General features: G+C 42.0%; 1 protein-coding gene across 1 annotated transcript; it reads left to right on the plus strand.

Moving 5' to 3' along the window:
* Positions 1 to 4,882: 4,882 nt before the first annotated feature.
* kcng4a (potassium voltage-gated channel, subfamily G, member 4a) lies at positions 4,883 to 26,277 on the plus strand (the record flags this gene model as incomplete). Its single annotated transcript, XM_080504887.1, has 3 exons — positions 4,883 to 4,990; positions 5,108 to 5,749; positions 25,402 to 26,277. The coding sequence occupies 3 exons, from the start codon at positions 4,883 to 4,885 to the stop codon at positions 26,275 to 26,277; spliced, it is 1,626 nt and encodes a 541-aa protein (XP_080361013.1).
* Between the last annotated feature and the right edge of the window lie 1,141 nt (positions 26,278 to 27,418).

Raw genomic sequence — 27,418 nt, forward strand, 5'->3', positions numbered from 1 at the left:
AGGTCTGTTTACTTATGACACAGCTGAAAGTTTAACCAGCTGTTCGGTGTCACTTAGATTTATTACTGCCCTTCTGAACTCAGACTTCTCTTGTGTCTGTGGCGTTTTAGAAGTTAGTTTGTGCTTGTGTTATGCTGAACATCTGTCTGACCACTGTAGATTTAAAATACTTTTACACGAAACAAATCATCAGGGGGGGAAAAGAACATTGTCAAAGAACTGCTAAAGTCTCTTTAAACTCACAATAGGACATTTAAGATGAAAATATTACATAAAGTAACAAAATCCAGAAAAAATGGTTTCTGTAAGACTATATTCATCCTGATAAAGAACATTTGGTTTATTAATATTTATGTCAAGAGCCAACTAAGCTTTTGGGCATTATTCATATTTATTAATCTTGCAAAGCAAGGTGTCGGAAATAAAGTATGTTCTCACTGGAGCTTTTGAGAATTCTAGCTGAAGCATACCAGTAATTGATTACTAGTGCAGTTAAAGTCCCTGATGAGCTGTTTTATTATTACTATTGTGAATTAAAACAGATTCTGGTGTAAGCTGATGGATTTACTTTTAGCAGAGGATCTTTCTGTATGTATGCATTTTATAATCTCCTCTGTAATCAAGCTTCATCAAGCTTAAATAGTGATAATATACTTAAGGGATTTATATATATATATATATATATATATATATATATATATATATATATATATATATATATATATGTGTGTGTGTGTGTGTGTGTGTATATATGTATATATGTGCACAAACTGTGACTTTGTGGGAGTCAGTGCTTGGTTGGTGATTTCTTGGAGAAAGTATAAGTTTGGAGGGAACCGCGCCCCCTGTTGCGCGCTCAGCGGTCCGGGTGAGAACAGAAGATCTCATCTCCTCTAGTGTCCTTGATTTTCATTTTACTGCCTAAAAGCAATGGGGGGGGGGATCTGCAAGCGGACGCGACCAGCCACACTCCGCCCACATTTCTAAAAAAAAAAAAAAAACATCTTTCGTCGAGCCAGGAACTTGCACAGGCTGTGCCGGCTCGGCACTGCGCCTGCCCGCACGCACCCTGCACCTTTTACGCAAACTTGAACTTGAGCGCAGCTGCTCGGAGTCTCCTCTGTTGCGCACCGCGGCTCCGGCTCCCCCCCTCCGCCTCCTCCTCCCTCTCCCCTGCACCTCCTCCTCCTCCTGCAGCACCACTGTTCGAGCTGTAACGGGACACTTTCAGCACACCAGACCTCCACCCGCCGCACAACCCCGGTGTGCCCTGACCGTGTGCGTGCGCCTCCTCCACCGGCTCGGATGATGCGGTTGCCGGAGAGGTGTCCCGTGTTACCGTGACATGTGGTGGCTGCTGATGGCTGAGTGATCGGGGGGGGAATAAGAGGGATTTTACTGGGAGATGATTCGGCTGTCTGGAGATGGGCTCTGGATGGTAAGGTGCACTTCTTAAGTTGCATGTCTGTGCGCAGGTGCTGCAGCGCAACATTCTATCTGGAGTTGTAATGTTCCGTCATAATTCTTTGATATTGTGCATTATACTCTACTGCAGTATAATGTGAATTTGTTTCACTGTGTCTGTGCGGGGTTGTTCTACATGGAGATGATCACATCCAATGTTTTAAAGCAAAATAGCTCCGGATTTCTACTTTATTATTAAGATAAATATTAATGTCCTCTCAGGCACGATTGATTTCAGTCGTTCCGTTATTTGTTTTTATTCCCGATCATTTTTCTAAGCCTGTTAGTTTGATGATCTTAATTAAACGCTCTATATGAATGAGTTTAATTAAAGGTCTCGACTAGATAAGGACGCAGAAAATGTTCAGCAACCACTGTGCGCTAACACAAGTGTGTGTGTGTGTGTGTGTGTGTGTGTGTGTGTGTGTGTGTGTGTGTGTGTGTGTGTGTGTGTGTGTGTGTGTGTGTGTGTGTGTGTGTGAGAGAGAGAGAGAGAGAGAGAGAGAGAGCGAGAGCAAGAGAGGGAGGGAGGGAGGGAGGGAGGGAGACTTTTAAAATGCGGGTCTCTCAATCAGCTCCTGAATATTATATTATAAATCATAGAATAATGATAATACAATTTCTTGAAAATGTCTAATAGGGACAGTGTAAAATAAATAACCTGCACTTGACTAGAAAACACACATTAACAACCTTAATAAAGTTCACTTTACATCACCAGAGTCCTAATGGGGGTTAACTTGTCTTAGTTCAACATTTTTCCCCTTTCTATAAATAGGTTTTTTTTTAAATCATGTTTGATTTTTGATTCAGTCCATCCATGAATGTAAAAGGAATAAAGACAACCTCAATGTCAAATACCACATGCAATCAAAAGACAATTGCAAACTATAAGCTGAGATAAAGTTCTGTTTATTTGATGCCGTTTCTCTCCACCATCACTGTGTCCAGTGGAGAAACGATGGAGCACAGCATATTGCAAAAATACTCCCACTTCAATTAACTTCCACAAGGAAAAAAAAAAAGTCACATCCACAGGGAGTATGAATCGATTAATAAATACTTCATCACGTTCTCCTCTTCCACATGAGGTGGAAATGAAATATCAGCATTGTGACACAAGTGATTTATTGCTTTCTCCTTTACAGGATCCTATCCTCTTGGATCTGAATTAGTGACTCATATAAGATGCGATCCAATGCTTGAGACTGTCCGTTCTGTCCAGTCACGCATCCAATCCAGTAAGCTTGTGTCAGTGTAGAAAGTTACTGTGCAGAATATTGTCGATGATGCTGATAATGTTCCAACTTTAGAGAGCGTAGACAGCTCGTGTGAGGCAACACTTTACAGGCGCCGCTGTGGCTGTGTGTTTTGTTGTGTTGTGTCAGGACGAGTCACAGTGACGGATGAGTGTTGCACTACTTGTGCAGGAGAACATGTACCTGCTTGTGTAACGAGGGATATCGAAAGAAAAGTGTTGAATTGATAATTGGATATTGGCTCACCTTGAAGTCAACGCAGCCTGAGTGATGTTCACATCAGAAGCTGTCAGACATTCAACCGTCAGCCTCACGTTGGCAACTCGATACCAAACGCGACATACGATCTATCGATCTTCTATTCTTGAACTGTGCGAGTTAGCATTATGAGGATGTACAGTAGTTCATATTGCCACTATAGACCCAAGAGCAGGATTTATTCACCGAGTCCCCCAACAAGGTTTGGACTCTGGTGTCTAAGTACAAGCGCCACACAGTCTTCCACCTCAGGTATGGAACAGTACATCTCAAACGAAGAAAAAAAAAGACCAGCCAGTCACGTATTCTTTTACTTTTTTTTCCCCTTGATATGATTTGATTGTCAAAGATACAAATCTATGAGCTTCTTGTCAAATGCACATCTGCACGTTGAAGCTTCAATTTCAGATATATCCAATCACACAGTTTTAAAGTCCATACGCTCCGATTTACTGCAGCAAACAAGCATGTTTAATTAGAAATGATTATAGTTCTGGAATAATTGCAGTCATTATGATGATTAACACAAACAACAGTGCTTTCCTTCTGTGACAAATCGTAGCACGTTGGCCGTAAATTACATTTCTGAGCATGTGTTTTTTTTTCTTTGCATATAATCAAATAACTTTGGCAGTGTGCAGCAACTTAGTTGCAGTCAAATAACATGAAACAGGGGCTACTATATAGTGAAACTGTTAGCCAGAACTATTTAAGTGGTTCATACACAGCGTACCTTTCTGGGCAAGTGTAATAACGAACCATGCCAATAAGTTATAGAGCAGTCTCATTGCCAAAAAAACCTCCAAACATTTTGGATCATGTCTTTGGTTGTCTGTTGCTGGGAGTTTTGCCCAATTAAATCAGCCAATAACTTTCTGAGTGTGAATAACACCACGCAGCCAGGATGTTCTTTTCTACATCTATTACTGAGATTTTTCTCACTCGCATGTTCGCTAAATCAGTGTCCTCACACGAAACCGACCGGAATGTGAATTCCTTTGCCGGCCCTTGAGGTCCTGCACTGACTGGCCATTAAAAGCAGCCAAGACGCTGATGTCAGTCCAGTTTCTCTCTGAAAGGAAGTGAAAGATTGAGGGAGGAGCCTGGCAAGCACTGCAGTGTCTTTTTGGTGTGCTCTCTCCGTCAGCTCCTCGTTCTCTCTCTGTCTTCAACATCTGTCTTTCCCATTCCTTTCCCACTCTTGCTTCATATTGTGGGTCCTGGCTTAATCTCACTCCACTCTGGTTCCAATCTGACATTTTTTTTTTCATGCCATCTTCTTTCTCTCTCTCTCAGTGCCTGCATGACGCCACCACGTGTCTAGGCCCTCCCTAATCCTGTTGCGGCGACACAGTGGATCTCCCTCAGTCCCCGGACACCTCAGCTCTACACATTTGCCTTCCGACTCATCCTCTGTTGCAATCAACGACTGATCAGGCCTAACCCACTCTTTCTATCCGGGCTTTCCTTTTTCTAGACTCTTGTTTCTGATCTGGATTACCCACTGATCTGATGTTGAGTCCTGATCCTTGAGCCGAGTCTACGGTGGACCTGAAATGGAAATGTCAAAACTCAACCCCAGTTCCATTTGACAGCAGGTGTTAACAGCCTCTCCCCTCTGAGGTTTTGCTCAGTTGTTTAAAAAAAAAAAACTTGAAGCCATCGCTCATGTTTTGCCGAGAGACATCCTGAAACCGAGAACGACAGAGAGCCACAGCTGATCAGCAGCAGAGGTCGGCTGTGACGGAGGAGCTTCTCTCGTACACAAGTTTTAACTGAAGTTTGTATCCGAGAAAGAAAAAGCTGAAAAGTTCAGCGAGACACCATTCGTACACTCTTCTTGGCTTTGCCACCTGGTCTGAGCTGCCCACCTCAGAGCAGCTCACTTTCCAAATGCTACCATGCCCATCATCAGCAACGCCAACCATGACTTCAGCAACTTGTCCGTCAGTGATGACAGCAGCCTTGATCGCATCTTCACTGAAATTCCCGAGACTGAGACCATCAAGGTACGAGTGCTACTTGGTCCAAAAGGCTGAATATTAACGACAATTACTTCATAAATACTTTTCTTCCCATGCAGCTGCACAGGTATTGAAGTGTTTGGGGTTGTTTTCCTCCTGCAGGGTGTGTACTACCAGCGGGCTCAGTTCATCCGTCGGCCAGAAGACTTGGTCTCAGTCGACCACGCCTTGTTGGCGGTGATCAATGTCGGGGGAAACCGCTACACCTTTCCCTGGAGCACCCTGGAGCAGTTCCCCCTCACGCGGCTCGGCCGTCTCTGTGACTGCAGGTCGCCCGAGGACATCGCCAGCGTCTGTGACGACTACGACGAAGCCCGCAAAGAGTTCTTCTTTGACCGCTCGCCATCTGCCTTCAGGGTCATCCTCAACTTCCTGGCCGCGGGGAAACTGCGGCTGCTGCGAGAGATGTGCATCCTCTCCCTGCACGACGAGCTGACTTACTGGGGTGTGGAGATGGCGTACATGGAGCGATGCTGCAAGCGGAAGATGTATACGCGCATGGAGGACGTACACGAGCAGGAGAGGCGCGAGGAGGAGTGCCGGGAGAGGAACGCCATGCAGCGGGTGCCGGTGGAGGAAACCCAGTATCGGAAAATGATGAACTGGCTGAGAGACACGGTGGAGAATCCACAGTCTGGTTTACCGGGGAAGATCTTCGCTTGCTTGTCGGTGATCATGGTGGCGGTGACGGTCATCAGCTTGTGCATCAGCACCATGCCAGACCTCAGAGAGGAAGAGGACAGGGTGAGTGAGCCAGTGTGTGTTGGCCTGCTGTGAATGTGGCTGTCAGCATGGGACAGCTCCAAACAAAAGCCTGGCTAATACCAAAACATCCGTCATAACATTAAACTCTGAATTCGGGTTTTGTGGTAAGATGCCTCAAGCAGTTCCGTCTGCCGGCGGAGATTTATCCTGAGTGTTATGAGTGATTACAGCTGTCACTTCTCAAAGCTCCTTTTGGATAAACGATGCCACGATTGTTAAGTGACAGACCTGCTCATAACTCTACAAACTGGATGTTCACTTAGGAAATGTTCCCAACGATAACTTTATTTACTCTCTCTGAATGTTTACAAATCTTTATATCAATTTTCTTGGGGGGGGGGGGGGGGGTGTCTAATATAAGGATGTTTTGTTAATTTTCTATCTGATCAAAATGTATAATTCTGCAAAAATTCACAGAGAAATGTAAAACTCCCTGCTGTCACACCTTTTAAATATCCCTGTCGGACAGTGCTGTATGTGTGTGTGTGTGTGTGTGTGTGTGTGTGTGTGTGTGTGTGTGTGTGTGTGTGTGTGTGTGTGTGTGTGTGTGTGTGTGTGTGTGTGTGTGTGTGTGTGTGTGTGTGTGTGTGTGTGTGTGTTCTGTGATCTGTATCTGCCCACAGCGGCGTGGGATAATGAAGAGCGAGCTGCTCACTGAGGCCTATCCAGTGTCTGCATAATGAAACGGGCATACTCTATGCCACCACATATTCACACAAATGTGCATCAATAGACACAGTTAAAGTTGTATAAATGTGCACACATAAAAACACACACACACACACATGCATTAACTTTGCAGTCCCATCCCAACACATTCACATGTGGGCATTTACAGATACAATGCTGATGAACTCATCCACTGTGACGGACACGGCTCTCTCTGCATTATGCACGCACTTCACTCTGGTCTTTTGCTCACTTGTGCAATTCAACAGCAGCGTATCCTCTGCACAGAGATAAACTGCTTTTCAGTGAAATCGAATTACGCATAAGGTTACATATGTAGATTTCATGTTTAAGATAGCTTTCCCTCCATTTGTTGACTGTTGCAGCAGGTAACGTTTGCACATTTGCGCTCAAGGTGACCTTGGATAAAATTTGCTTTTAGTGTGCACTTGCTGGTGGCTGTACTTAAACTTTGCAAATGTGTTCGACAGACAGTTCCTTGAGAGGTCAGCCGCAGCACCGTCCATGAATTGATTCTGATATGATTAGTCACAGATGGCCAGAGGATCAAGTACAAGAGGGTGTGATGCTGGAGAATTTAGTGAGGTACTTGCAAAATGCTCGACGTCTTGTAAAGGATGAAGAGAGGATTTCGTGAGCGCTTCCAGCAGGTGTCCAGTTGTTCAGAACACAGACGGAGGAGCCTTGGCAGCAGGATTGGACAGAGTTCCTGTGTCTGGTGTGTTGTGGTGTATGTAAACCTGCAGGATTGAGTGATGTTTTTGATATGGACTTCTTACAGCATGTCATCGGGCAAATCTGTTCATGTTATCGTCAAGAGGAAGATGAAAGAACAAAAAAGCCTAGTGGAGTGTATCTATTTTCTGTGCAATGGAGTCAGTGACAAGGTTCACAACAGAAGACATGGAGCAGTATGCTGAGAGGCAGGCAGCAGAAGCAGAGACTAGTTATGAGTGTTGCTACTTGCTCAATGGGGAAAAAAAAAAAAAGATGACATATCTTGATGGATTGTGTATTTGACTCATTCAGGTAAACACAGCAGCAGCAGCAGCACTGGTCCATGGAGGAAATCAAATAGTCCTCGGAGCTGAAGTCCTCAGAGAGCACCTCACTTCCCCAAAACCTGCACACACCCACCAACCTTTACACACACACACACACTCACTTGTTATCACACTGTATCGATTCCAGACACACCAGCGCTTCAGAAGAATGGCAGATTTTTATGAACCTCTTTACCGCCGCTACGTCAGGCATGTTTTTGTGCTTCAAGCTTTGTGACAACAACGTCGGCGATAAGGTCGTCATCTAAGCGGTGTATAATTGTGTCTGACACCTTGAGATCCATCGTTGAGAGAACATTGTGGCTCGTGAGGACATTGAGCTGCGCATATCTGCTCATCCAAGCATCTCTTTGCATGTCAATGTGCGTTCTTGTGAAAGGGCTGGCAGCTCGATTCACAAGTAAACAAATCCATCTGCTGTTTTCATGCTCCTGACTGTCAAGCTATTGTCCTGCATGCAGCGACTGAAGTCCAGCAAGTATTGCCAGGCAGGAGCTGCAGCTTTCATGTCATCTTTAATTCACGTGGCCTTGCCATCAGTGTTTCTTCCCTGTTTTGTGTCCACTCGTCTTTCATATTGCTTCTGGTGCCTATACCTCTGTGTGAGGAAAAGAAGGTAAAACCTGAGTTTGATCCCAAAAAAAAAAAAGTAATACTTTTCCCTTCCCTCAACTTTCATTCTGCCATGTAATGACTTTATCCATGTCCTCAGCTGATCCCCTCTATCAAACTGTATATCACTATGAATTAAATGCTTGGGGAGGGGCCCTAATCTTTAAGCTCAGTTTCAAGCCCACTGATAATAATGACTCGTTTATCCCTCCGCCTGCTGCGGCTGTCGGTGGCTGCACTGTTTGAGCTCTCTGCACTTAGTAGGAAAAAAAACCACTCCTTTATTCCAGAGCCACTGTTAATCCTTCTGACTGTGTACACTCGGAACAATTTGAGAGAAAACACTCAAAAATGTAAGAAAATACTGATGTTAAATCAAAACATTTGTTGCCGTTTCTAAAATTGTACATATTGATGGAAATTGGTGCAAATTGCAGGGCTGTAAAGTTTTATGTAACGTTCATTGAGTGTGCAAATGTGCATTGAGCAAACAAAATGTATTGACAAGTTATTTGTTATGCAAATTTTAGATACTCAACAATACAGATATCTTTACATAGGCTGAAGTTAAATCAATAAATTGGCTGATTTTCAGCCAAAATCATCCCTCCATCTTCTGTACAGCTTGATCCAACTTACGGGGCTGGAGCTGATCCCAGCGGACTATATACCGAAGTTGGAGAGGTTATCAGTCAATGACAGACACAAACACAGAGAGACAGACAACCACACACTTAAATTCACATTTAGGGGCAGTTTAGAGTCGCCAGTTAAGCTCATGATTTTGGATTGTTAGAGGAAACGAGAATACAGAGAAGAAGCCACAAATGAATAGTGGAGAAGAGGGAAACTGAGCACAGAAAGGCCAAAATCATTTTATCAACAAGTCAGTATCAACAAAAAATTTATTTCTCTATTTTCTAAATTGTTAGATTACTTTTTGTTGTGTTTGGTACAGACTTCACTTGCTCCCTGACCTTTTAAGCTCCTGCTCAAATTTGCTTATTGGCACCTGCTGCACACAGCTGGTGAAACAGTGGCCAGACACATCTCTGTGGCATAAAAACAAGAAATTTCAACCGGCTTGTATTTAAGAAAGCAACAAATTAGATATAGAAGCCATTGCGTTGGTGAGAATCACCAAGATTTTGAATGTGACATTTTCCATTTCATCATCAGTTCATAATGAACTTATTGTAATCATGGTACTGTAAAGCTTTCTTTTATGTGTTATCAGCTTGTTTATGTTCTTTATCCGAGTCTCTCGGTTATAAAACATCCCAATTTGAAGGTATTTGTCATTATTTGATGCAACTTGCTTTGTTTATGAGATAAATCTCTTCGCTGACTACTGTTCTACCCCGGCACTGACCTCCCTAATCTGCCACAGTCACATGTCTGGTTGCTGTGTTTAGACAGGAAAGAACAGGGAGGGTGCAGGTTTGTTTTTTTGTTTTTTTTTGAGGCATTCAAAATAGCAGGGCTCCTCCACATGTTGATAGATTATCCAAGCTTACATCCTTTAGCTGATCAAATGTCAAACATTGACTAAAGACATTGACTCCCTTTGCAGATATGCCTGAGAAAAACTTTTTCACCAAACTATTTCCGCATTAATTTTAATCCATTTACCGCACATACATCAAAGTGTTTAGCTTTCAGTGGATGTCGCTTGGTCTTTTAATAGCCTCAACTAGATGATGGAATATTTTCAGACAGCCTCATCAGATTTGCTCTCGTTTCCCTAATTCAGTCATATCCTGGCCTGGGGAGTAATTGAAGTGGCCGTTTTATACCCTTAATGCCATAAATTGAAGTGGAATTTGCTGTTCGATAATTACCTCCCGGAGCATCAATCACAAGTATCTGTAAAGACGTGACCGATGGCAGAATGGGAGAGTGTGAAACCGAACCATCAGACTGTGAGTTTTCTCATTGTCTGTCCATTTGTTGTCAACTGCAGGCTCGTCAATAGTTTTATTAGAATGCAGATCCTGTCTCGCCTTGTGATTAAGGTGATATGTGATTCTATTAAGAAAGTGAAGATAAACAGACAAACGTTACTGTGGAAACCCTAAGCAAGATGAAGTGAATCCTAATGCACCGGAGTGAAGGAAGTAAATCGAGGACAGTGGGTTAAAAAGATGGAGTACACGAGGAGACAAGAGAGTATGAGATGAGAAATGAGAATTAAAGTATATTGAGAAGCTACATTTGACTTCTTTCTTCTCAAATGAGCTGTTTAAAGTTTAAATATTGCCCGAGATAAAATTATATGACCCGAGTACACAAACTATCAATAGAAAACATGCACACATACTCCCACGCAGAAATACATTTTCTGAACCTCCTTTATCCAATTCAAGGTCTCGGGAATCTGGAGCCAATCCATGCAAACTCTACATGAAAGGCTGGGTTTATTAGCACTGCTGGAGCCAAAAATGAAGCCAACATGCACGTAGAGTACCCGGAGAAAACCCAGGAACATGCAAACTCCACAGAGAGAGATTGAGGAGATTCCAACTAGCCCAGTCAAATCAATTGAGAGACACCAATTGATCAACTATAAATGTTTAGACTGTGGGAGGAAGCTGTAAGTTCCAGAGATAAAGTCACACGCATGCAAACCTTACAGAAGCAGATTCAACCAGGGATGTTCATATTTTGCATGATTTTGCAAGTGTTTGCTATTATGAGGACTATTCATCGCAGTTTTAGCTCGCTTATACAATCACCAGCGTATTTGTTGAAAACAAAGAGGAAAAATGAAACCAGGAGATACAATAGCGATAACAACTTGCCTCTTATCTGTCATTTTACACTGATGTCCAGCTCTGCTGAAAATCAGTTTGGAGAGGTAAAACTATTGGCTGCGATAAAATCTCACAAGAATTTCTGGTTGCGCTTGTAAAAAAACAAAACAAAAAAATCAGCTGGAACTGTGTAAAATTTCATTATGTGAATCAACAAAGACATTTTCTCCCACCAACAAAAAAAAAAAATGACTGTCCCTGATGGGAAGCTGTGATGTGATGCTGTTTCCTACATTTGGGGTGGCCTGGAACTTGGAAGCATGAATGAAGTTTCCCTCTGGCTCAGAGCTGCAGAGGTGGACATAGAAAAGAATGCATTTTGTGTTGCCATGGTATGTCTGCAAGCCGTTCCTGCAAATATTTTATTGAAGACAATTTACTTCCACTGCTGAGATGCGAGTCACACAGTGTAACAGTAAGGTTTAATATGATTCAGTGTGTTATTGCTGTGGAAGACTAAACAAGTGTGTGTGTGTGTGTGTGTGTGTGTGTGTGTGTGTGTGTGTGTGTGTGTGTGTGTGTGTGTGTGTGTGTGTGTGTGTGTGTGTGTGTGTGTGTGTGTGTGTGTGTGTGTGTGTGTGCTCTATCCGTTCTCATCAGCCAAATCAAAATATTGTCATCAATCATGAACCCCATTTTAAACCTTAAGCAACAGGGGCATGCAATTAAGATTGCATTTTTTCTTTTGCATGAAATGCTTTTAAATTCTGTCACTGTAATTCCACCCTCCATTAAATGAACATGAGGGGAGCATAAATAAGTGTCAGTGCCTGTAAACTTTGTTGCCTCAGCAAGCTGACACACAGGCGGACATTCAGAGTGACAATAAGTCAAGAAAAGTACAGACTTCAGAGGAGCTGTTGGTCTGAATATACATAGAGGAGGATTGAAATGAAGAAACAAACAAGCAAAACAGATGGAGGAAGAGCAGTGCCATGAATCTATTACATAACAGTGCATTGCTGGGGTTTTTTTTTTTTTTTTTAGATTTACACACACTTAAACCCTCCCAGTAAAATGGACACAGTAGCTCCAGGAAGCTAATAAGGTGAAAAACCTCAGCAATAATGAGACTAAATGCACATGTTTAAAAACATGCTTACACAAGCATTTCCTCTCCGTTTATGTCTCCAGACGTGTGTCGTCAGTGCAGAGCAGATTCCATGCCTATTACGGCATATCTCGGTTAGGAGTTGCATTCCTGCGTCTGATGTGCAGCGTGGCTGCCAAGTGGGATTACTGAGAATGCAGCAAAGTATGAGGTGTTTATCCTCTTCATGCCAGGATGTGATTGCACAGCAAAGACAAACACTGCGCGGTGGCAGTGCAGTGACGCTGTATGTAAATTCTCTGACGGTTTGGGACATTTACTGTTGACACTTGTGGTGCAGTTCTGTGGTCCGAACCAAAGTTAACATGAAAGAGATAAGGTTTGCACTCTCATCTGGTTTGCTCTCATTTTGCATTTGACCTGTGAAAGAAAATATGCAAATAAAAATGCACGCTCAGCAGCTGTTGTGATGCCAAGTACATGACAATGCATGTCAGATTATTGCAATGGTATTTATACCAGCTGCAAATCTCACCGACAGATTATAAAATGCATAAAGGAGTCAAAACAGTGTTGTGAAATTCTTCGTCATAATAATTTGAATGAATATGCTGCTTCCGAATCTCATCCTGTGTTTGGTCCATTTCCAGCTCTCTGGCCTGTGATGCTTTTAGTGCAGTTTGACAGAGATGTCATTGAAGTCAAGAGTTTATTTGGAAGGAGACAAACTGAGTATCCACACGTGTTGGGACCTCACAAGACCACAGAAAAGTTGATTCATTTCTAAGGAAAGACAATTTTCAATTATGTTATGATATAAGTTCTTGACATATGGAGTCTCGCTCTCAAGATTCGGCCTGAGCACCACAACCAGCAGGGGGTCCTGCAGCTACTGCAGTTCCATGCAAATCCTCCCCCCTTTTGCCCTCAGTGACACTGACTGCCCCATGCTCTCAGACAGTCATGGATTTGTTGGCGCCCCAGAATTTGACACCTACACCTTATCAATCAAATAACGCTGCCTGGATACACTCTGGTTGTTTGCATTATAAAGCAAGGAACTGAAACGCCTGAAACAAAGAAATGTGTCGTCTTGAAACAGACCGAGAAAATGCATCAGCAGAATTGAGACAGAGTTGTGCTGCCATATTTTATCCCCCGCAGACTCTGCAGACCAGATGTACGGTGATCGCCCAATAAGGCCTCGCCGGCCTCCGACACGCGTGGGCTAAATAAGCAAGCTAAATAAAGTAGCAGACTGATTTCCATAAAAACTAGTAAAGGTTACAGTATGTTACATTTTTAATGAGCAGAATTACAGTCACATTTTTCAGCTGATTTTTGCTTCAAGCAGGCTTCCAGAGTACAGAGTACATTAGTTTCATTGTGAAGGTGAAATATTTTTTGACATACTCACATCCTGTGCTGGTGGGAGCATTCGCAATTCAAATCTGCATTGTCGTGATCAGCCGTGTTTTTAAGATCTAACTCATTCATATCCACCTGACAGACAAAAACAAGTCAGTCAGAGCAGTGATCACTCATGAAACTATACAATAATAATTTTTTTTCACATATTGGCTACGAAACCGAATAAAGCCAGATGCATATAACAATTTCAAAAAATTATTTTTTTTAAACGATTGTGCATGTCTTCATATTTAATTTGTCTTTAGTTGGCAGGATTAGATGAAACCAACCAACCGGGGACAATTCACTTTGCTGAAGTTTTCACATCGTCCATCTTTTGATCTTTTTTTAATGGACCCTTGTCATCAGAAATCAGTGAATAAATTATATTGGTATTTGTGAGTCACTGTTGGGTGTCATTAAAGTGTTTGGAAGCTAAACCAAGGGTTTCCTTTTCTTTTTATTAACATGCACATGACTTTATTATTGCATTGGTACAGTGACACATTAGCTGAGGAGTCTACACTGTGTGGTTCAGTCAAGTAGAAATGAGCAATTAATTTAATAGGGTCGAGGGAATTTAGATGAGTTCGCTTCTCTTAAGTGATTCTAGAAATAAACAGATTTATACAGCTATTACTAGAACATTAGATAAACCACCTGCAAGAATCGAAGGTTCCAATATTGTTTATGCAACTAGTTTATTGAGCCACTAATTAAAGGTGCTCTTGAATGAAGAGAAAACATTTGCTTCCAATATCTATATCAATATACCGTTTGCAATTTATAAAGTAATGGTGGTTTACGTATCACTATAATACATCATCCACCTCACTGTATACATACGCACTTTACTATACCTACAGCAAAACCAATATTTTCCTAATCTAGAATTAGAAAGACACTTGCAGACAATTGTGTGTGCTGCTGAGCAGTTTGTGAGGCAGGTGGCAGATTATAGTGGATCAAAAATGAACCACAGGTGCACAACAGAGGATGAGATGAAGAGGACACCTGGTGGACAGGTAAAAAATGACATGGGCAAGAGCATAATCCAGAATCAGCAATGTGTGCTAAACCCAGAAGGTGAAACAGCTGCGACAGTCGCATGGAAAAGCACACATGTAAACAAACACAGAGGACAGCTGCTGTGCTTCCTGAGGTATTATACACCGCGGCGGGTTTCCAGCACACGAGAACTACAATCTGCCCAGAGGGGCTGCGAAATGAAATGTGGGTGTTTTGATTTCACACCGCAGCTCAAACACATCATAAGTGAAGTCAATTCAATGCCTTCATGTCATCTACACTGCATTCACACAAACAGCCAGTCCAAATCAAATCTGCGGCGAATGAATTCACCATTTACTTTAAAAATTAACTTTATGATTTTCAAAACCTTGTCATAGATTTCTTTTTTAGGGGGATGGAAAAGAAAAAAAAAACGAGCCCCCACAGAATTGTGGTAATAAAGGTAGACCATTCTTCTCGCTGAGCTTGTATGGGTCTCACATCTCTTTTTGTGTGTGTGCGACAATGAAAAATTAAAGTGACTCAACAACCTTTAAATGTTATTTATTACATTTTGTAGAGCAAACAAAGAAGTTCATTTAAACGGAGCAGTAAGTGTTTGTACAGATGAGTCTGTGCACCGGAGTTCCGTTTTGCACAAGCGGTTCTCAAGTTTCTATGACTATTTTCAATAAAAACTAATCCTGGAAGTGGGAACCAAGCTGGAAAGGAAAAAAAAACACATCGTCATTTTTTATTTATGTATATGTTTGACTCTGAGTTTCTTGCTTTTATGTGTATGCGAGCATGAGTGCGAGTTGTATTGTCAGTCACAACTTTAAAGGACTTTAACGCACAGTTTCAGGGTTGATTCAGTGTTTTATGGTGAAGATGTGCATTATGTGAGTGTTTGGTTTTTTTCAAGCTTCACAACTTGATCTTATAGGAGAAAATGTATGTCGTAAATATGAAGATATAATGACAGCAACAACAAAAATGCAAGACCATAATAATAATTTCAGGGTTCTGAGACTTACTATACATGTCTAATTGTGAGAACATTTTATTTAATACCTATGATGGATCAGCGAATAACAACAATACATTTTAGTTTTAAAGTTCCAGTGTAATTCAAATAGTGTGTGGCGTAAGTTTAGAGTTAATTACGTTATTTTCCTTCAGTATGCGAGAGGTGACAGCTCTGCATTGCTTACATTTAAAATTGCATTGACTGGAGATGTTTTGCCTGGTCTGGTGAAAAAAGTGTTAAACACCACATGGGGAGACACATTTTATATACGGTAATAAATTGACAGAAGCAGAGATACATAGACTAGAAAGGATTGAATATCCCACCCATCCCTCACTGGTTACCTGTGATAGACGAGGTCAACGTAGCAGAGGTCAATGAGTTCAAACACATTACAACAGTTTGTGAAGTAGTAATACAACATGTGTTTTTTTTTTTTTTCCAAAAAAAGTTTTTATTAATTTTTATAACATAACACACAACAAAACACACACACACACACAAAAAACACATCACACTGCCCGTTTAGAAAGAATTAACAAAGGTAAAGTAACCATCACACTATTACTCATGCTCAAAGGTCTTTGACATACAACATGAAAGGCCCCCAGACACTCTCAAAAACATTTTGTCTGCCCTTCAACACATAGGTGATCTTCTCCAATGGGAGTGTTGACAACATCTGCTGCCTCCACTGTTCCACAGAAGGTCCATGACCCTTTTTCCAAAATAGTGATATACATCTCTTAGCATTCAACAGGCTTATATTTATAAACATTTTTTCACTCCTTGTATATGTACATTCCTCTGGGTATAAACCAAATATGAATAGCTTTCGGTCCAATATAAATTTCCTAGAAATAATTTTTTCAATGACACCTCTTATTTGTTCCCAAAACATTATAATCTTCCTACAATACCACATACAATGAGCCAGTGTTCCCCTACAGTCGGTGCATTTTGGACATAGATCAGGAATGTTACCATTATATCTATGAAGATCTACCGGTGTTACATATACTCGCATTAACCATTTAAACTGTATTAATCTGAGGCGTACGTTAATAGATGTGGTATGTGCCAAGTTACATGTAGCCCTCCACTCCTCCACAGTTAAATCCAATGACAAATCCTCGTTCCAAGCTTTGAGTCTGCCATATGAATCTTCAGGATCTCTTCCCATCATAAAATTATATATATGTGATATTATGCCTTTCTTTTGACTATCCTTTGTCATAATTTCCTCTAAGTCTGAGTGTGTAGGTTTCGTTAGTATATTGTTCTGGGTTTTGTGTATGTAACTTCGCAATTGAAGATATTTAAAGAATTGTTTTTTATCTATATGAAATTTATCTTGTAACTCCTGAAAGCTCATTAATGTATCACAGTTAGGTAGGTAAACATCTCGAATCCTTCCCAATCCTTTGACTCTCCATGTATGAAAAACTGCATCAGCTCTCCCAGGTACAAACAAAAAATTGCCCCATATTGGACTAAATTGGGAACAACATGTGTTTTTACTGTATTTCTGATGACCCTGCATGGCTGGTTTTAATGTGCTCCATTCAAAACCTAACTTGAAATAGTTTTTGTTTTTTTTAATCATCTGTCTTTTTAACCATCTTCTTTGTTTGTTTTGTTGCACAATACAACACAGCACATCTAACATCCTCCTCTTACACAATAACAGTTCGAAGTGCATTGATGGCACTGGATTGTGTTCGTTTGTTCTATTCTTGTCAGCGCAATGGAGTCCAATTTGTGACATAATCCAGCAATTCAGTGAATATTTACATATTCCCTGGATGAAACTCGCCTTTCATGCACGCTCACAATGCAACACTTGCACAACAATCACTTGACCTGTCTTTCCGTCGCTTTCGGCAGGAGTCGATGCAGGAAATAGGACTTATGTAGCCAAACGGCCTCCAACCACCAAGTGAGGAGTGAACATCACTTTATATTGTCCGAGCTAAAGACAGCTGAAGCTCAACATTTGTTTTTAGTGATCCACAGGCTGGCTTTCCTTGACTGTTCAGATCCCAAATATGTTCTTGACAGTTCGGCATAAAAGGTTGACCTTGAAAAGCCCCCCAAAAAAAACTCACCTGTGATTTTATGAATAAAGGTAACGGTTCTGAGCTTCACCACTTGAAATTGCACTGTTTCAGTAAGAGCTATCAAAGCTCTCGTGTTTTTAATGAAATAGCCATGCAACAAGGGTGATTTATCCATCAAGAAATTATTCATAGATGTGTGAAAAACGTATTGAATAAGAAAAACATGTGCTTGTAGTGGCCTAGAGGTTAGAAAAGTCAGGTTCCTGATTCGAATCCCACTGAGCTTTAAATGGGATTTGTGAAAATATGAGAAATAAAGGTGTATCCAAAGGGATTTATTTAGGTTTTGCATCATTTATTTTTGCACTGCAACTTGGAGAAAACATTGCATTTATCTGCATTTAAAGATTACTGTGCTGTAAATTTACAGCTTTCTCAGTTGAGAACTAATGAGGCGGAATGTGGCCCCGGAACTAAACTCATTGTGAGTAGCAACTCAATTCAACTAGTATTTTCCACAAAAGTCTGAAGCCATGAATGCATGTTTGTGGGAGACGGTGTGAATGTAGGTGTGCAGAATCCTGACAGCTGCAGAACAGAGACATATGAGGTGTGAAGGGATCGCCACGCTTCAGATGTCACCCCATCTTTTCCTCATCAACTTATCTTGTAATCCCTCTCTGCTCTATCCCTCTGCACCACTTTGCCACCCACTCTCCTTTCATGCGTTCTTCTCTTTCTTTTGTTCTCTCCCTCGTGCCCACCTTCCCCCTTTCATTTTTCTCCATTAGGGCATCTGTGCATGAGCTCGCTGTTGCTCTTTTGTTGGCTACGAGCAGGTCTGCAGCTCAAACAGCCGCCTCATATGGGGAGGAAAACTGCTCATGTCCGTGTTACAGTATCCATGAAACGGAGCGGAGTGTCATGAGTCAATGAATGGTGTGTGTTTGGAGTGTTGGAGGCTATTCGGCTGCTATCAAGGATTCTTGCAAATTAAACAGCACACCACATCCTTTAGCCTGTGCACATGTGCATCCATCCACCTCTCAGGTGACAGTCGCACAGTCTAATAATGGATGGAGGTGTCACGTAATACAAGTGCTTTAATAGCCCATGACTCGTGAACACCGTGCTTGATGAGCAGTCTTTCGGGTTAAGGCCAACAGTCTGCCAGTTCAGCAACGTCTCCTCATTTTTTTTTTTCTTCTTCTGGCTGTCCTTGCTGCCTGCCCCTTTCCTCGTCCTTTCAATTCTTCTCCATTGGAGCTTTAAGCTGTAAATATGAAGGCGAGGCCAGTGCAGCAATGCCAAGGGAAGGTGTTCAGTGGTGCAAAGTTTTTTTTTTCAAAGACTTTCTGCGAGGTAAGGTTGATTCATGGACAGAGTCATTCCCCCCCTTTCTATCCAAACCTCTTGCTATCGTTAGATCATTGCAGAATTATCAAGGGAAAAGAGGCTCAAGACACACAAGGTATAGAAAGTTAGACCGTAACACAAGGGCGCATCGCCAAGAATGTAGACCCAATTTTAAACAGAACTTCCTGAAGGTAACAATCATGCAGAGAGCAGCAGAGGTGTATGCATGTTTCCTCTATACCATTGATAGAGCCATGTGGGAGTCGTGTACAAGAAGAAATCTTTGAATTACTCACTGAAGACGGTGAAAAGTGAGGCTTTATCTGATACGCAAGTAGAAAAAAAACACATTCATAATTCAGAGCTGGAGAAGCTTTCACTTGTCCAACAATAAAGAGACGCATTAATGCTTCAAACCCGTGGCATGAACAGTGACCTTGTGTTGACGCATCCAGCAGTTGTCCCACTGCACAGTCAGTAGAAAACAGTGGGTGGACAAAAAAATAAAACTCAACTGACAATACAGCATCACAGCCAGGAATTGGCAACTTCACTATCAAATCATTAATCCTGACTGATGTCTGGCAAAATTGTGATGACCACAAAGGCAATTATAGCAATTAATTTAGTCAAAAGGAATAAGCTTATGTCTTTAAATTAATTTCAGTTTGTCATCCAACAAGTTGATGTGTAAGACACAAGAAAAGAAGGGCAAGCAGAAGGAATGGTGCAAGTTTAACATGGGATCATCTGTGATTGCGCGACGAATGCGTCTCCAAAGCTGTAGCTTTTCAAAGCATCTATCAAAAGTTGTAGAATGAATAAAGAGCAGTGGCCCAGTAATGGGTTAGCAGGTGGCCAAGGCTTACTGATGCATGCTGGGAGCAAAGGCTGCCCTGTGTGGTTCGATCCACCAGAGGGTAATGCTGGTTCTGGTAGAAAAGCTGACATAATACACAATGAATCATAGACTGGTGCTGATCAAGAGCAACAGACACAATTTTGGGAAAATGGACAAATTGTTCACTTCAAAATGCATTTTGAAGCAGTTACAATATGTTTTCTTTCTGTAATCTGAGAAATCTGTTTGGAAAAGTGTCTTTATTTGGAAATTAACACATATCTTCCATTAATCCTAAACAAATTTGGGATTTTTGAAAGTTCCCTAAAGGCTCCCGCGGTCTGCCTGATTTTAGCAGTCCATCCATCGTTTATACTACTTCACTCAATTCAATTCGGACACCGTAAAGTTTATTACTTACTACACTGTGTGATGACGAGTTCAAGTTTGACCGCACAATGAATCAGAGGTTATTTGAGCCCATATTTCTCTCTTCCTATATATCGAAGTGACATTGAGAAAACTCCAAATTGACTGCAATGGACGACTGAGTGCCTTGCGCATGGCAACGACAATGTAAAAAGTTTTGGCGGTTGCTGAGACTGTTAAATAACTTCCATAAGTAAAATCCAGTAGAGGAATAATGTCACCTTGGATGACGTCTATGTATGCAACAATAAATAAATGAGCCAAGCAGAGATTCACACTGTTTTTATAATACTGTAGGTAAGCAGATAATGTGAACGTGGTTCAGCATCAACTATTGTTCTGGTGCAGCGCTGGCGTCACATCATTTCTATTGGTTGTAAGCAGCTGCAACTTGTATCAGTAGTCAGACTGTGTGGGATAGTGAGACAGCAGTAATGAAATTTCCAACACTGTTTGAAGATGCTCTCAGGCTGTCTGTGGTTGTGTGCTCGTCCGCAAACCCACCTTCCTGTACAGCATCAGACCATAGGTTGTAAGCCACAATTAAAGATATTGCCATGATTGCACTGAATCAGTCTGGGATGGTCAAAATTCCCCGAGTGCATAATGTACTGTGCAGTCTGAAGGATGGTTGGTGTTTGTGATCAGTTTTTTAAATCTACTATTAAAATTTAACAGTGATTAAGGTTTTTTTTTTCCATGAAAAAAGTGTACATGTAACTAAATCTTTTTGCTGCTAACAAAAGGAAAACTATACATTGAGCACAATTTTAAAAAAATGATAAATTAGTGACAATCTGTCTAGCCATCAGCACAAACATTAACATCAGTGTCACACAAAAAGCTTAATGGTGATCCTGCAAATGAAACCAGATGTTTAATCGGTTAGAAGCTCTTCAATTGTTCTGTGAAGTCAAAGGCAAACATTAGCCTGTCAATACAATGATCATCTGGTATGAAATGCAATATGGTGACCTGCCTCCATGTGCATCTTGCATCCTCGTGCACCAAAGACATCATTAATATTCCCTCGCTTATGTTTCTCACCACCACAATCCAAAAATATCATTGTCACATCTAAATCATATCTTACATATCCATTTCCTTTAACGATATCTAAATTATTCAAGTGTATGGAATCTTAGAAGGTTGTAGATTAGACTAAGGACGTTTCTGAGTGGAGTTTGCGTGTTCTCCCTGTGTGATGAACTGGAAGCCTGTCCAGGGTGTACTCTGCCCTCGCCCATTGTAAACTGGGATTGGCACCAGCAGCCTATGACCCTGCACAGAATTAAGCGGTATATCGTTTTGGGCACCTCTTGGACCAGGTCTGAGGTTAACGGAGAAAAAAAAAAAACAACTGTTAATTTACAAAGGAGACAGTAATTAACTTAGAACGCATGGGTTGTTACAAGAATATCCAGGCAGACTCAGAGAAGGCCCCACTGTGTCCCACTGCACTACTAAAGACAGTATCTTAGGCAGAGTAATGTATTGAGTTACAACTAAATCACATCCAGCCATGTTCTTGTCAATCATACTTGGGTTTATGGAAAACTACCAGCGAGCCGCTGTTGATATCTGACAAACCTGAGAAAGATTTACCTTTTCTCCTTCACTTTTTTTTGTGTGTAATACCTGATCTGTCTTTGAAAAGTTTTTTTTTTCTCAACAATTAGTGACTTGATGCATCTTCTCTCTCTTTCTCTTCTGCTGGTTTCATAGTGAAATGCAGTAATACTTACCATTGAAATTCAAGTTAACAAATAGCACCAGGGGTGGAAAGGTATCATTTATCTGCTCCCCCTGCCTATAAGAAAAACCCTTTGTATATTGTCTTTCACCCTTAGTGTGGTCCTTTCAGTAATTGACATTGAGATGTGTTAATGCAGAGGATAACGTGAAGCTCTATATGAGACAGCTGCTGGGGTGAACAGGGCCTGTGCTGAAATGTGTTGTCGCTGACATTAGTTCCACAGAGAGTTGTGCAGAAGAGATAAGGTCAGGGAGATGGTTGCTATTGTGGGAGCTTGTTGTGTGTGCAATTGTCTGTGTGTGTGTGTTTAAAAGGGGGAGAGAGAGAGCGAGAGACAGACAGAAGTGAGAAGCCACTAGCCGTAACAATTGGCCGCTATCCTGCAGGGGGTGAGAACACAATGCACTGATGGGCTTAATGTCAGCACGAAAAAGAGAGGCCAGAAAGGAGGGGGATAAATGACAGGTAGGAAGTGCACATGAGAGACATAACAGCATCCCGTGGGGGAGAAGTATCTCAAAGATTCATAGAGGACAGGCAGCAAGTGAAATTTCAGGAAGGCTGAACTTCAGACGGAAAGGTGGAAGGGAAAAAAAAGAGAAATGCAGGTGAAAATCAAGGTTAATATTCTGTTAAAGATTTGATCCTCTTATTCCAGGGAAGCTTTGAAATTTAAAATGTGTCTTCAATTTTGTAAGTGTCCTGTGCTTGTGGAGGAAATGTCCCCTTGTCAGTGCTTCGTACCTCTGGAGAAATCACAGGCTGTTGGAATCAAGCCGTTAGAGCTCCACTTTTCACTGTGTGGGCTGCTGCACTGACAACTCCTATGAGCTGCTGCTCCAGAACCACGTGCAGTGATTCAGCTTCAAAATGCCAAACAAAGCTGTGAATCCACTAAAAAAGACATTTGTGTTTGTGTTAATTTGGACTCAAAAAGGTCACAGGGTTCTTCTTTTTTTTTTTCTTTCTGTAAGTACGTTTTAAATCTGTGCAAACGATAAAGGATTAAGTGTAATTGAATGGTGTTGTAATCCTCCGCAGAGTGGATCTGACACCCCCACCCCCCCTCCTTTTTGTAGAGTTTTTTTTTTTTTTTTTTTTGTACTTACAGTTACTAACATCACACCACACAGATGAACAGGAAATATACTGAATTAAGCTGATAAGGTGCCAGATGTTCCAAGCAAAGCTCCATTGATTAGTTGTTTGGTGGTCAGTCACTCCAAATGTTACTCTGGATTTGTAAACACAGATTTCCTGTCAAATAAATCAATCATTCAATGTTCTTTAACTTCAAACTGTCATTAAGTCGGGTGTCAGGATTTTCTCATGCATTTGTAGATTCTTTGTGCCTATAATGCTGCATGTTTGCATGCATGCATTAGGCTTATGATGAACTGGCAACCTGTTCAGGAATAAAATGGATATAGAAGAAAGATGAAGCAATGACAATACTGCATGTAAAAGTAGTCCTAACATTTACCATTGCGGTCTTTTCTAATTATTCAGGTCGATGAGCAAATGAAAGCTGCATTACTAAATCTGTCTGTCCAGCTTTGAATGGACTACAACAGTCATGCTGAGGAAACTCAGACCCGCTGAATGCAGTACCAACAGTATCTCGACATGTCACCAGATGCAGTGGTTTGAGAATGAATGCACAATGAAAGATGTTATGAAGTCAAAACTTCGCCCTGATACATACACAACAAAACTACAAATCATGCACACACACCAGCTTGCAGAAATAAAGCCACAGAAGTCACAGTGAGATGAGAGCGGGTGAAAAAGGCAGCGAGGACGCAGAGAGTGATGAACGGGAGCAGTAGGAGTGGGACATATGTGTGAAAGATGCTTCATGCATAAGGAAACCGTGGAGGGAGTTGTGTTTCACTTAAAGGCATGCTGAATGAATGAAGGATTTAATGCAGAAAGAGAGCAGAGCGAGGGGCAAGCAGGGGATGAAGGATGAGAGGGGAGGGAGTCCAGAGAGGGTGATGGAAGAGGAAACAGAATGAGCGATGAGAAGGTGGAGATGGAGGCAGGAGGAGAAAAGAGAGGGTGGCAGGGTGAAAAAAAAGAGGACGAGATGGAAGGAAAATAGATGAGACACAGTGCAGAGAGATGAATGTAGAAAGTGAACAATGAGAAAAGCGGGCAGCGAGAGGAGGGAGAGGCTGACGAAAGAGGAGCCAGAGAAAAGACACAAACAATGTCCATCTTAATAATACATATTAAGTCGTGCAGTCCTATATTCAGCATGTCATTTTTATTAAAACAAGTGTGCAAATCGCTTGAGGGGAAAATGTTTCAAAAATATGGAATCAATGTTTACCTCCTCTTGTGGTAGAAGAGACATTTTGAGGCCCAAAGCCAGGAATTTACTGCTTCTTACCATTTGTCTCAGTTACTGCAGCAAGTAAACTCAAGCATGGACAGCAGAGTGCTGCCTGAGGAAATTGTCCTCCTAAGATAAACAATGGCATCAGTTCTGTCAGCAAATGCTCACAACAGCATAGGTTGACATTCACATGACAGAGACATCAACTGGCTGCAGGGAACATGATTTTTTGTTTTTTTTTAAACAGTGAAACACAAAAAAAGACTGAAGGGGGATGTACTTATAGTTGTAGTTGAATTGGGTCAGATAAATATTGGCAGATTGTAGCTTGGGAGGGGTGTTATCATTTACCTCCACCTTTTCTGGCTTTGTGACATTTGTAAGGTTATTTCAACAATGGCAGTGTCGGACACTGGTGCCTTTCTGTGTAGAGTTTGCATGTTCTCCCTGAGTGGAGTTTCATCCCACAGTCAAAGACATTCATCCTGGGCTGGTTGATGACTCTAAGATGGAAAACCATGATGGATGGATGGATGGATGGATGGATGGATGGATGGATGGGAGGTGGGTGGGTGGATCTGTTTGCCATTAAAACATGTTGTGAAAATGAATTTATTTGCAATGGCTGGATATTTTCACCCATTGTTTTGCTGTGGCTGTTACTTCAATTCTCATTACCATTCTAGTGGTTACAGATCATTTCTTGTGACAGTGTGAAGTCGAGGACGATTATGAAGCATTAACTTTGTCGTGGCATAAAGGTTTAACTAAAAAGCTCAATTGACAGCAAGTTCTGTAATTGCCACATTCCTCCTGCATTGTGACATAGATGTTCTTATTTAAATTTTATTGCTTTGCCTTTATAATTAGAGGGCAGACAGGCCTGATTGCATTTTGCCACAGCTCCCATTGAATGTAATATTAATCACAGAAGTCGTCCCGACAAAATAATGGATTGTGTTGCTGGAATATGTATCAGTGCAATTGCAGTAGCTTCGACATACTCACTGACTGTAACGCATGTTTTATTAATGAATGTCAAGGATGATTATCTGACCTGAGGATTTTTGTCTTTTCCCCTTCTCCCTCAACTTTCCTCCCCATCTATCTTGCTTCCTGTCAATCCCTGCTCCGCTCATCCTCAATCTCTCCCCCTCTCAACCTCAGGGCGAGTGTTCCCCAAAGTGTCACAACATGTTCATCATCGAGACGGTGTGCGTGGCCTGGTTCTCCCTGGAGTTCATGCTGCGCTTCATTCAGGCTCGCAGTAAGCTGGAATTTCTCCGCGGGCCCCTCAACATCATCGACGCCATGGCCATCCTGCCCTACTATGTCTCCCTCGTGGTGAAAGAGGAGGACTCAGACCAGGAGCAGGAGAAGTCAGGCGGTAAAGGATATTTGGACAAGCTGGGCCTGGTGCTGAGGATCCTGCGGGCGCTGAGGATTCTCTATGTGATGCGGCTGGCTCGTCACTCTCTCGGCCTGCAGACGCTGGGGCTGACCGTCAGGCGCAGCACCCGGGAGTTTGGCCTCCTTTTGCTTTTCCTCTGTGTGGCCGTCACCCTCTTCTCTCCGCTGGTCCACTTAGCGGAAAGCGAGCTCACGGGCACCCATGACTTCAGCAGCATTCCCGCCTCCTACTGGTGGGCCATCATCTCCATGACGACGGTAGGCTATGGCGATATGGTGCCCAGGTCCATTCCTGGACAGGTCGTGGCGCTGAGCAGCATCCTCAGTGGGATCCTCATCATGGCCTTCCCGGCTACCTCCATCTTCCACATGTTCTCCCGCTCCTACCAGGAGCTCAAGATGGAGCATGACCGATTGTTCAAAGAGGAGTGTGCGGCTGCTGCCGCAGCTGCTGCTGCTGTCACGGGGGAGCTGCAGGAGGCGAGGGGTGAGGGAGGAGGGGAGGACTTCGCTCCGTCTGGACTGGGAACACGTCTCGACAAAGATAGCGTGCACTCTTTGGAGTCTCTACTAGGTAAAGGCTGCCAGGCTGCGGGGAATAACAACCACAGCCTTCCAGCAGCTGCTTTCTGAACAGTATTCACACTGACTGACTGAATCCAGAACTTCCAGGAGTCCAATGATATCTGAGTTGCAACTAAAGGAGGAGTGAGTCGAGGGTCTCTGGAAACTCGGCTAACAATGCACCTTGGAACGCTTCAGTGTTGTGTTGGGACAAGGAGGGACTACACACAATGCAATTCAAGCTGAAGGATATCAAACCCTTTAAATCAGACGGTCCGCTGTGACTGACCGGAAAGCCTCTGCAGCAATATAAGTGACAAGCTGCTTCCATAAACATGCAATATTCAATCCAAAGTTGCTTTTCCTTCCACTGTGACAATAATTATAAGCCTGATTGCAACCTTTAGGGTTCATTCTCGTTATTTTTGTTATGTTGCCTACAGTATGATCTCAAAATGTATCCCATGCTGTACACTATTTTGCCATGAATTTAAAAGAGTGCTCCTCTTAGTTTATTTTTGAGAAGCTTGAAGCCATGTTCTCACAATAAGTACAAACCATTTGGTAGTTTGAACAATATATAACGTATATCCATCTATCTCATGTATATTTGTATGCTTGGACTGAAAGAAGTGATGCTTTCTCTATTCTCTGCAAGCTGTGTTACAAATACTGTTTTGTTGGTTGGTTTTTTTATCAATGAAGAAAACACAAAATAGAGTGAGAAAAAGATGAGCGTTAGTTTCAGAGATGGAGGATGTCGAGTGCAAGAAAGAGCGCAAGCTCTAACAACCATGAAATGTACTTTTGCAATGCTCCGAATAAAAGCTCTCCTAGTAATCTGAGAGAAATACATTTTCTGGGCTGTCGTTGTTTTGATTCTACTTTCTGGTTTTTGTTCTGACTATGGAGGTCTAATCTCACAGGCTTGCTCAGGATGCTACAATAAAGAGTTTTAAAACATTTCGAGAAGAGGAGAAAACTAACAGCTGTCCCAGCCAGTCACACAGATAAGTATTCCGTGAATTCTGTAACAATCCCCTCCTTACATCATCCCCTGTACTTTCATGGACACAGTTACAACACTGGCAGGGAGCCACGCCTCTCCACAAATCTCCAGTTTTAAGATGGGTATCTCCACTATCCTGTACCAAAAAAAAAAGATCTGCTTATTGTTACATCTTCAGGTTTTGGGAAACAACTCCCCCCT

This window comes from Blennius ocellaris (assembly GCF_963422515.1).
Source record: "Blennius ocellaris genome assembly, chromosome: 11".
NCBI lineage: Eukaryota > Metazoa > Chordata > Actinopteri > Blenniiformes > Blenniidae > Blennius > Blennius ocellaris.